At 29.4% G+C, this 12,567-nt stretch overlaps 1 protein-coding gene across 2 annotated transcripts in view; it reads right to left on the minus strand.

Annotated features, from left to right (window-relative positions):
* Positions 1 to 8,790, minus strand: part of LOC111624571 (ATP-dependent RNA helicase DDX42-like) — a 62,261-nt gene extending 53,471 nt beyond the window's left edge. The window contains exon 1 of one of the 2 annotated variants that reach the window (XM_023367462.1): positions 8,508 to 8,789. In XM_023367462.1, the coding sequence (XP_023223230.1) occupies positions 8,508 to 8,731 (224 nt within the window). In that variant the 5' untranslated portion in view covers positions 8,732 to 8,789. Of the gene's footprint in view, positions 1 to 8,507 lie in introns of both variants that reach the window. The other variant, XM_023367463.1, reaches the window with a different exon arrangement.
* Positions 8,791 to 12,567: the final 3,777 nt, after the last annotated feature.

Here is a 12,567-nt window from a genome sequence, read left to right on the forward strand (position 1 = left end):
ACGATATTTGTAATAATTTTTGTTTAATCACTTTATTTCAACTTTTTTTTGCTAATTATGTATTCGCTCAAACTTTGTTAAAACCTTAACTGTATCCCGAACAGCAACTGAAGTTGTAGGAGGAAATTCGCCTATTTTACCGATCTAGGGATCCCCCTTTTCCAAATTTTAATATCGACTCAAAATAATTTTAAAAGACAAATTACAATAAAACGGTTTATTATCCAACTATCAGAAATTTCACAACACGCCAAAGAAGAGAGGAAGGAGCAATTAAATAATTAGAATTGTAAAGGATTAAAAATATATATATAAATGGGGAATATCGCACTTCTGACAATCGCTGCGAGTGTATGGGCTAAATTTGGAGAATCCGTGCTTCTTGCATGGACAACTGTATGTGGCCAGCTCACGTGTCAGAAAATCTTCTGATTTATTCGTGTACGCACCAGACACAAAAACAAAAAATATAGTGTATCCACAAGCACTCCAATAAATAAATAGAATTGAAACGACACTTTGAAATGTTTTCCCGATGAAAATGAATAATAATATAATAATAAGTTTCAATAAAAATGATAAAATGTAAATTGAATTTTATTATAACAAGTTTGCTTGAATTTTGTTTCTTCTGAGATTGCAGCAATGCGTGACGGGTAAGCTAGTTAAAAGAATAAATATTAAACCATATATGAGATCTAAACAGTTTCAACAATGAATGCATTATCAACCATCAAGCTTGTACAGATATCTGTGCCCAAGTTACATATAGCTTAGACATATTTAGTTTAAATTTGGCACAACCTTGTGAAAATTACAGCTTAAGAAAAGTGCAAGAAAGTAAAAATATGTATTATAAACAAACTATTAGAAAGAAATCAGTTTTAAATAACTTAAAGCTACCATGATGTTCAGCAGATTAAAAACTTTGTCCAAGATTATGTGAATTGAATTTTCAGACTATTTGAGATATTTATCTCATAATTATGAAATAAATCATTGATTACAACAATGTCTATATTCTGTAACTAATATAAATATTTTTCAGATTTTGTGCGGTGCTAATTTTTGATGTCTATTGTTCTTTAACATTAAACTGAGTTTTTATTCTTTTAAATGTCAATTTTTTTTAAAAATTGACATTTAAAAGAATATAAACAAAACCGCACCATTGATATAATACATATCTATTACTTATATGAGTTTTGAAAACTATTCTGACAAGAAGGAAAATGTTTGACAATGATTATATCAAATCATACTATCCATTAATAAATTTTAATACTTTTAAAATAATTTTTTCCGCTTTTCCACTTAACATGATGTCAGTAACAAGGGAAAGTTAAGTTAGCTGTTAATATAACTATAGATATACTATATGTCTCAATAATATCTAAGAATAAACAATTTGCTATTTCCATTTTTTCTTTTACCAATAAAAATTCTGTTTTCTTTTAAATAATAGACTAAAATTCCATATCATACAAAAGATAGAAAGTTTTCATCAACATTAATAAACAGTAATCTAACTAGACAGAAAGCCACTAATGATGGCAGTCTTCAGTGCCACTGTAGTCAAAATGATTGTCATAACTAACATGCTCTAACTTAAAGCATTGATTGCATGATGCATTGATTTAAAGGCAGCATTGATTGATAAACAAAATAATATAGTTGTGATTGACATTAAAATATGATAAATTATATAATCTTATAAAAATCTTTTCAAATATCTTATACTCTGAAAATATCTTTAGATCATTATATTTCACAATTATAAAAATCAAAAGTTAAATATGAAATTTATTTTGTAAAACTATATTAAATTAAATTCCATTTAATGCCAATTGTTTTTATGTCTGACAATAAAAATTAGTGCCGGTAAAAGAAAATTATTATTATGATATGTAAGAAACATTATAATTTACGACAGTCTTCTCTGAGGTTTAATATATAGTTCAAATGTTTGATTTATGGTGAAATTTAAACACATTTGATTGTCAACTATATAAACATTAAATGAAGCTAAAAATTTATATTTTGAATAAAAATTCCATACATTAAATAATTATCAAATAATAAGTCATAATTATTAAATAATGAGTTTCAGTTTATGATCATTAATTTATAACTACAAAAAAGGATTACAGGTATACCTTGCCTTACGTCGGTAATTGTTTCAGGAGAACGACATAAGTCGAATTTACTTGTCTCTGAATCTACTTGCCATAGGCTAAACCATAAATTACCAATTCCCGTTCTGTATTTTATTTATTAATGCATCTTTAATAATATATGGTTAATAAGGATCTATTTTAAGCTTACAAACAAATAAATTTTAGTTTTTAATATAGTACAGAAAAAAGTAATTTAAATTTACGAATGTATATACTGTATTATAATATGATTTTATTTGCTTTAAACATTTTTCTAGTGATATTACGACTTCAATATTTATGGCAGACAGACGTAAAGTCAAATAAAATGACTTAAACTTGATTTTTATTTTTCCATATACTTTTTTGACAAATGACATATAATCGGGAACGGCGTAACTCGAAACGATGTAAGTCGAGGTATACCTGTATTGAACAAATTGACTGTTTACTAAGGAGTAGATTTATATGCATTTAAAATCACAAATTATGCAAACTTCAGTTATACACACTAAAATTTGTAGGCTGAAATGCATACATGCTTTACTTCTATCTGCAAACAAATCTTACTAATGCCTATTATAACGTAATTTTTAGATGGGAGGGAGAAACATGCAACAATAGGCAACACAAGGAATTCAAAAATTACATCATAAAACTTGTATTGAAATAACATTTCTTGTAGAAAACATGCAATCAAGTTAATTGCAAATAAAATTGTGTGTTCAATAAAACTTCATAACTTTCTATTTTATCTAATCAATTATTATTGAATTTATTTCAATATATACAATTGTTTACAGTGTATTTGAGAATGATTGGGTTAAAATAATGCAAGTTACACAAATGTAAAACATTCAAATTTTGCATGCTCATCTGTAATTAGATGGAGGAGTGATATTTCTCTTAGGAATTGTAAATGTGCAAAAAAGATTCATTGCATAGATAGCATTTAAGGAGAAAAACATGCATGTACTGTACATACAAATCTGGCCCTGATCAAATAGTTTTTATTCTTTTAAATGTCAATTTTTATTAAAAAAATTGACATTTAAAAGAATATAAAGAAAACCGCCAAAAGAAAAGACCTTCCAATGAGAACATTAAATAACTTAATAATTCTTAAAAAAGGAAAATTTTTATAAAAAGAAAACTTTTTGAACATCTAGAAATTATTAAAATAAATGAAAATAACAATGAATTTAAACACTGGTCTTGTCATCAGTGAAATCTGGTAACCATTACTACAAAAATAAGAAGAGTTCATTTTAAGATGTTCTACCTCCCTTCTCTCTCCCATTTTATTTTACTTTACTGTATAACAATCAGACTTCCTGATGATAATAGTGAAGTATTTTTTACTTTATTTTTTAGCCAGTTTTTGTTTTTACTCCTTTTATTTGCCAATTTTTTTCTATAATTTTAGCACAGTTTATTTTTTAATTTATTTTAGTTTTACCCTACATTTTTAACACTTAGTTATTCCAGTTGTTACCATTAGTTATATTACAGGTAATAACTTTTTTGTGTTCTTTTTATGAGTTGTATGCATATGTAAAATGTAACTAACTATTAAATACATTCTGAAATTTCTTATATAGTTTTATCATTATATATAATAAGGACTGAAGAGGGCATGTAGCCAAAATGCATTTCCTTTTATAAAAAATAGAAAATAAAATCTACTTTTTCCATCAGAAAAAGTGTTCGTGTTTGTTAAATTCTCACTAGCAAATTTGTGTCTAATTCCAAAGAACATACAACCAAAAGAGAGAACAGCAAGCAATCAAATACTAATTAAATAACTTGTGTTTATGTTTCTTTGAACGTTATATTTAAAGTTTAACTAAGTTTTGTATCATATGCAATAGATAATTTATGAAAGCATAAGCAAAATCTAAATATAAAAAATTACTTGTCCTGACTGACTAATTGATTCATCATCACCCAGAGCAAACCGCTGAACCTAAAGAGGTGAAATTTGGTACACAGTTAGGGTACGTCATGAAAACGCGCACTAAGAAGGGATTTTTTGAAATTCCCCCGCGGGAAGGGAGAGGAAGAGATTAAAGCTTAACTGGAAGTACGGCTTCTACTGTACTATTTTAGATGCAATTTTTTGTTTTTATCTGCGTGTTAGTAGGGTATGCCATAGGAATGCACACTAAGAAGGGATTTTTTGAAATTCCCCCGTGGGAGGAGAGGGAGAAAATTAAGGCTTAACCAGAAGAACGGCTTCTGCTGTACTATTTTAGATGCAATTTTTTGTTTTCAAATACGTTTAGTCTTCATTGAGTACTTAGATGTATTAAATTGATAACATTTCAGACATCGTTATAAATATTTTTATATATTTCGATTTTTTAACCAAATGTTCGAACCGTTTGAAATTCAAATTTGTTATTGCATATTGGTTTGATTATAGAATGATTGTAAACGTTCCAGAAAATTTATCAAATTGAAAACAGTTCGTTTGATTCTTAGCAATTCTCATCATTCTCAGCGGTAGGTGTTAAGTAACAATTATTATGGTTGTTGAAATACTGAATACAAATGGGGTTTGCTTGCAAAATCCTTGCAGGCAAAGCCATGGGTAACAGCTAGTATACATATAAAATAAATAAATACTTTACATTTGTCTGCTCACCCCAATTCAAATTATTTTTTAAATACTTTTTAAATATTTTTTCAATGCAAGTACAAATCATATATTTGTATATACAGTAGATCCCCCTATAAGACAGGTTCCTATAATTACGATTCCTGTAAGACGGCAAAAAAATTGTGGCGGTATCCATAAACAATGGTAAAAAAACTCCTATAATTATGTAAAACGTCATCGGGCAGCTGAACTACTTTTCGCCGTCCAGCGCCACACTATGGACAGTTTAGGCGGGTAAATTGAGTTTAGTATCGTCTGTACATATAATTATATATAAATTAGGTACTGTATATATAATTATATATTAACTTAATTTATTGTAACTTTATTATAATTATATATATACTTTCCGCCGTCTAGCGCCACGCTACGGAGAGTTTAGGCGAGCTATTGTCTGTACAGTATGTAAATTAGGTACCATAAGTCTAATACAGTACTGTAATTTTATACATTTCTTGTGAAAGAAACATTTCTTATTCAACGGCAATTAAAATTATTTATATTAATGATGTCTCCAAAGTTCAACAAAGTTTTCGCAGAAAAATAACATCAGAAATCGCGGCCGTGGTTTGCTGCGCTGTTCCGCGACGAAAACAAGCTTGAGCAATGCCGATGTCGAATGGTGCACATTCAGTAAGTAATCCTACAATTTTTTGTTTATAGTGTAGTTTATATGGATTATTTCCAAAAAAAATATACGTATTTTGGAAATGATGAGTCAAATTAGTCTAGAATCGATTAATTTTATGGAAGAAAACCTTTCAAACAGCCGTAGTCCGTAAACTTCACACGTGTCGGGCTGTGATTGGCTGCGATTCCTACAAAATTGATTCATAAAGAACGGAATGTATCTACCGTCTTATAGGGGGATCGACTGTATTAGAAACTAAACAAATAAAAATATATACAATATAAAAAATAATATATTCTTTTATAATATTGGCTGTGATTCCTACAAAATTGATTCATAAAGAACGAAACGTATCTACCGTCTTATAGGGGGATCGACTGTATTAGAAACTAAACAAATAAAAATATATACAATATAAAAAAAATATATTCTTTTTAATTGAAATATATTTTAAATCATTTTTTTATCAAATGATTTTGCTTGACAGTCTTGAGACTTCCGAAACATTTCAGATTTTCAGTTGATAAATGATATACAGTCAATTCCGTTTAATTGGGTCACCGGTTAATCAGGGCAGCTGCTTTATTGGGCCAAATCTCAAAGAATGTTTTGGCCGGCGGCAAAGCCATCTTCAATATACTGTACAGGTAGGCCTCTTACAACGCAGTAGATACGTTCTTTGAAAATACTGCGTTGTGGGAAATCATGTTATAGGAGACACCGACTTAATACAAAAACTGGGATTTGGTTCTAAAAAGAGAAAAACTTGATGTTTGAACGGCATTTTTTGAATTTTTCAAACCAGCCATTGCTAGCCACGAATTTAACACTGGTTTTATCAGCTGATGACTGTCCCATTTGTTTTAAATAATCAAATATTTTTAAGGCTTTGTGTTTAAGTGCAGTTTTATTTAAAGGCAACCGTTTCTTGTTCATATCTTCTACCCATATTATTAGCGCTTGTTCCATTTTTTCCATTATAGTTGCTCTAGGACGAGCAACATTTTTCGCAAGAACAGATGATCCAGATGCGACCAAATTTCTGATCTTTTCTCTCGACCGAATCGTCGACTCATTTAAATTAAAATGCCTACTAATATCAGCTATCCGATCTTGATTTTTAATTCAATCCAAAATTTCTATCTTTGTTTGAAGTTATAAATTTCCTTTTTAACGACGGTCCTTTTTTTTCATTCGGCATTGTTATGGCTAAAATTTTTTCAACCAGTTTTGTGAACAGTAAAAATCGCAAAAAATAACTTCATTTCACTGTGTTGTTAAAAATATACACCCAATAGAAGTTTATACTGTATTTTGGACCATTTTTGCGGTCCCCACCTATTGAAAGAGTATAAATGATCGAAAATTTAGTGATATATTTGAGTGTTTACGGTAACTGACGCACATCTGTCTAGAAACCAGTCTTCCCCTGAAACTTTCAAGAAAATAACATGCCAATGTCCACAAACAGCTGTTTTCAAAGACTTTTAGCTTTGTATGCCGAACTGCAGCTCGTATCACATGATATGTTGCGATTTTTCTGTTATGTGAAGATAATTCATTTCTAAATACCGTAAACCACGTTGTAAAAGTACCGTGTTGTAAGAAAATTTCCGCATTTTTCCAACCGCGTTGGAGCGAAAACGTGTTGTAAAGGTACCGCGTTGTAGGAGGCCTACCTGTATTTCAAAAAACTGGATACTTAATTATATAACACTCACCAAATAAACCATTACCAGTTCATAACCAAACAGAAAAATTCTTTCTACGAACGTTTTCATCTATATGTAATAGACATCCTCAGGTATTGACGATATCGAACTAACAATAATGAATGAACTGGTAATGGTTTATTTGGCGAGTGTTATATAATCTCAAAGAACGGAAACCAAACTAATTTGGACAACGTTTTGCTTAATTGGGACAGTTGCAGAAAAGGAATTTAGCAATTTTTGATATATTTTAGTAATCTTCTGAAAATATGTAGGCACTATTACACTAATGTCTTGTAACGGTTAGCAGAGACAAGGCAATTTTGTCTTGTGCTCAGACAGTTCGGTTTTTCCAGAGGGGGTCAGTATAGTGAGGCAGACCTGAATGCAAGTTACTGATCCTGCTTTGGATTGGACCAAACAATCCCCTTAAAAGCAAAGGGACAAAGATCACCAGACAATTTTTTGAGGTATCTCAACTGAGTTGGAAGACAGCTAGAGTTTCCTTGGAAGGTATTGTGTGCATAATTACATCTAGATTCAGACCATCTGACAGCAGCCATCTGATTGTTGAGACTAGCATCAAACTGGCGGATTCTACAGACACTCCTGTCAAAGTGGTCCATCTCCAAGTAAAGAAAACTGTGCTCAAAAGAAGACTGTAAAATGACTTTTGGACAAACCCTTTCCTTTCTCTCTTTTTAGTTAGAACATGTTCTAACTAAAAAGAAAGAAAGGAAAAATTGTTCGATCAGAAATGGATCAAATAGTCAATTCTTGTGTACATCATTACTAATATTTAGCAACACTAGCATTATGTGAATCAGTTATCTATTGTCGTGAGTCTGGCAATTTGTAGTACAAATATTTTCTGTATTTTGGTTTAATAAAGCATTAAAACAGATACCTAATTATTATTTTTTACCTACTTATTTATTTATCTACATATTACATATTTTATTATAGAATTTATTATTAGTTTGTTTAATTGGGGGTAGCCGCTTAACTGGGCTAAAATGGATTAGTCCCAATGTGCCAATGTGTCTCAATTAAGCGGAATTGACTGTATTATTAATCAGAAGTGTCTAATTCATCAACTGAAAGCAATTTCACCATTAAATTTTCTAATGTTTACTATATATGTACACTAGATTTCATATTAGTATGAGATTAATGTTATAAAATATGCATTAAAATATAATAACTACAAATAATAAAATTATTTTTTTAAAATTATCTTATAATTAAGTTGAATTTATTAAAAGAAAAATATGTAATACCAATGCTTAAATCTTTTTAGAAAACTTACTATAATCAAATTCTAAAAATTATATGAATTTACTCACTCTTCCTCAGTTTTGGGTCGTTTGCGAGGAAGACCATACGTTGCATCCAGTGCATTCTGAGTTATTGCTTGTAATCCTGTATAACCATGCTTGTTTAGCATTGGTGGTGGTGGTACACAATGTAAAGCACTTTGTCCTAATGGTTGATCTTGTTTCTTTCCAGGTAGAGAGAAACCTTCAAAACCAAATCCTCGAGGTCGACCATCTCCACCTTTGTGGAACATGTTGAATTGAATAACCTTATCCACAGCTTAGAAAAATCTGAAAAATCATTATATAAAAATAAACGTAAAAAAAAACACTTAGTGATAAGCTAATCATTTTGTAATACAAAAAAAATATTTCTTATAAATTGCTCAATGTAAACAAAAATCTGAATAATTTATTAAAAAATACTACATATACATCTAGTAATTAGTAACATTTGGCAAACATTATATCCCTTTACTTCTCAGAAACTTGTTTTGATTAAGAGTTAATAATAGTTATTTTACATGTACTATCTAAAGTAACTTATTAATAATCAACAACAAAAACAAAAATTTTTCTATTCAGTGTTGTTTAATGCAATTTATATATTTTTATAACAGATTTCTACTGAACAACATATTTTATCAATACAGATACAAAATCTGGCAATAGACTAAAATATAAATCAATCATTATGATAATTAATTTAGCATAATCATTATGTAATATTTCACTAAAATTTTTAAAACAAAATTTTATGTTAAAAATTCTTGTAAATAACTATACCAAAATTACCTTTTATATTGATAAAACTTATACATATCTATAGCAGTTTAAAATTTTTTTTATATAAATAAAAAACCAACTTTTAAATAATGTTTTGGTTCCTTTTGTGCCAAGTTTGAGATGATTAAAAATGTAAAAAAAATGTATGTGCAAAGCAGCTGCATATGCAGTAAAGATAAGATCATAGAAAAATTTATGACGACAAAGCTATCGTATAAAAAACAGTTGCTCAATAGCAAATATTTCCTGCAATATTTCATTGTAGCATGTAACAGCATCTGATTTCTTCAAATTTCTACTTTAATTTTTTCTTGAGATAAAAATATATTATTGACGATATCGAACTAACAATAATGAATGAACTGGTAATGGTTTATTTGGCGAGTGTTATATAATCTCAAAGAACGGAAACCAAACTAATTTGGACAACGTTTTGCTTAATTGGGACAGTTGCAGAAAAGGAATTTAGCAATTTTTGATATATTTTAGTAATCTTCTGAAAATATGTAGGCACTATTACACTAATGTCTTGTAACGGTTAGCAGAGACAAGGCAATTTTGTCTTGTGCTCAGACAGTTCGGTTTTTCCAGAGGGGGTCAGTATAGTGAGGCAGACCTGAATGCAAGTTACTGATCCTGCTTTGGATTGGACCAAACAATCCCCTTAAAAGCAAAGGGACAAAGATCACCAGACAATTTTTTGAGGTATCTCAACTGAGTTGGAAGACAGCTAGAGTTTCCTTGGAAGGTATTGTGTGCATAATTACATCTAGATTCAGACCATCTGACAGCAGCCATCTGATTGTTGAGACTAGCATCAAACTGGCGGATTCTACAGACACTCCTGTCAAAGTGGTCCATCTCCAAGTAAAGAAAACTGTGCTCAAAAGAAGACTGTAAAATGACTTTTGGACAAACCCTTTCCTTTCTCTCTTTTTAGTTAGAACATGTTCTAACTAAAAAGAAAGAAAGGAAAAATTGTTCGATCAGAAATGGATCAAATAGTCAATTCTTGTGTACATCATTACTAATATTTAGCAACACTAGCATTATGTGAATCAGTTATCTATTGTCGTGAGTCTGGCAATTTGTAGTACAAATATTTTCTGTATTTTGGTTTAATAAAGCATTAAAACAGATACCTAATTATTATTTTTTACCTACTTATTTATTTATCTACATATTACATATTTTATTATAGAATTTCTTATTAGTTTGTTTAATTGGGGGTAGCCGCTTAACTGGGCTAAAATGGATTAGTCCCAATGTGCCAATGTGTCTCAATTAAGCGGAATTGACTGTATTATTAATCAGAAGTGTCTAATTCATCAACTGAAAGCAATTTCACCATTAAATTTTCTAATGTTTACTATATATGTACACTAGATTTCATATTAGTATGAGATTAATGTTATAAAATATGCATTAAAATATAATAACTACAAATAATAAAATTATTTTTTTAAAATTATCTTATAATTAAGTTGAATTTATTAAAAGAAAAATATGTAATACCAATGCTTAAATCTTTTTAGAAAACTTACTATAATCAAATTCTAAAAATTATATGAATTTACTCACTCTTCCTCAGTTTTGGGTCGTTTGCGAGGAAGACCATACGTTGCATCCAGTGCATTCTGAGTTATTGCTTGTAATCCTGTATAACCATGCTTGTTTAGCATTGGTGGTGGTGGTACACAATGTAAAGCACTTTGTCCTAATGGTTGATCTTGTTTCTTTCCAGGTAGAGAGAAACCTTCAAAACCAAATCCTCGAGGTCGACCATCTCCACCTTTGTGGAACATGTTGAATTGAATAACCTTATCCACAGCTTAGAAAAATCTGAAAAATCATTATATAAAAATAAACGTAAAAAAAAACACTTAGTGATAAGCTAATCATTTTGTAATACAAAAAAAATATTTCTTATAAATTGCTCAATGTAAACAAAAATCTGAATAATTTATTAAAAAATACTACATATACATCTAGTAATTAGTAACATTTGGCAAACATTATATCCCTTTACTTCTCAGAAACTTGTTTTGATTAAGAGTTAATAATAGTTATTTTACATGTACTATCTAAAGTAACTTATTAATAATCAACAACAAAAACAAAAATTTTTCTATTCAGTGTTGTTTAATGCAATTTATATATTTTTATAACAGATTTCTACTGAACAACATATTTTATCAATACAGATACAAAATCTGGCAATAGACTAAAATATAAATCAATCATTATGATAATTAATTTAGCATAATCATTATGTAATATTTCACTAAAATTTTTAAAACAAAATTTTATGTTAAAAATTCTTGTAAATAACTATACCAAAATTACCTTTTATATTGATAAAACTTATACATATCTATAGCAGTTTAAAATTTTTTTTATATAAATAAAAAACCAACTTTTAAATAATGTTTTGGTTCCTTTTGTGCCAAGTTTGAGATGATTAAAAATGTAAAAAAAATGTATGTGCAAAGCAGCTGCATATGCAGTAAAGATAAGATCATAGAAAAATTTATGACGACAAAGCTATCGTATAAAAAACAGTTGCTCAATAGCAAATATTTCCTGCAATATTTCATTGTAGCATGTAACAGCATCTGATTTCTTCAAATTTCTACTTTAATTTTTTCTTGAGATAAAAATATATTATGTATTAATTATGTTAATTTGCAAATCAAGTGAAAAAAATTAACAAATCAAAATTTTAAAAATTTGTTATTTCTGAGTAAATTAATATTTTAAAGAAAAAGTGGATTTGGAAAATGAAATGAACATATAGTAGATTTTTGCATAAAAATATGAAATATTTTTACAAGCACCAAGACAATCATTCTGTGAGGCTCTGGACAGGTCTGAACCCTCACTAAAATTTGCGTTAAAATAATTGTTTTAGAGAAAAAATATATAGTAGTTAGAGATAGATTTTTATTTTATGAAAACGCGACGCTAACTTTTAAACAATAGAAGAATGTAAGCCCGTCGACCATTTCCAGTTGGAAATCGAATTAAACTTCGATTTTGACCTCTCCTGAGCTCTCGAAAGGTTTCGAATTGTCATCAGGTGACGAGGAGAGACCAATTGGAAAAGGGGAATCTGAGAGAAAACAGATAAAACCCCAGAAATTCAAGGACACGACGGCTTCTTCTCCCGAAAGTTCCAAGTGACGGATCTGTTGTTGTGTGTGTGTCTCGCACCCATCTTCATCTCCCGACCGCGGATCGACGTCTTTCCATCAATGAAAGTCAACCGCATCGTCCCGGAGTCGTCGAGACGTGATGGAATGAT

Source organism: Centruroides sculpturatus, unplaced genomic scaffold (assembly GCF_000671375.1).
Source record: "Centruroides sculpturatus isolate CEXI.00-Female unplaced genomic scaffold, Cexi_2.0 scaffold15, whole genome shotgun sequence".
NCBI classification, from domain to species: Eukaryota; Metazoa; Arthropoda; class Arachnida; order Scorpiones; family Buthidae; genus Centruroides; species Centruroides sculpturatus.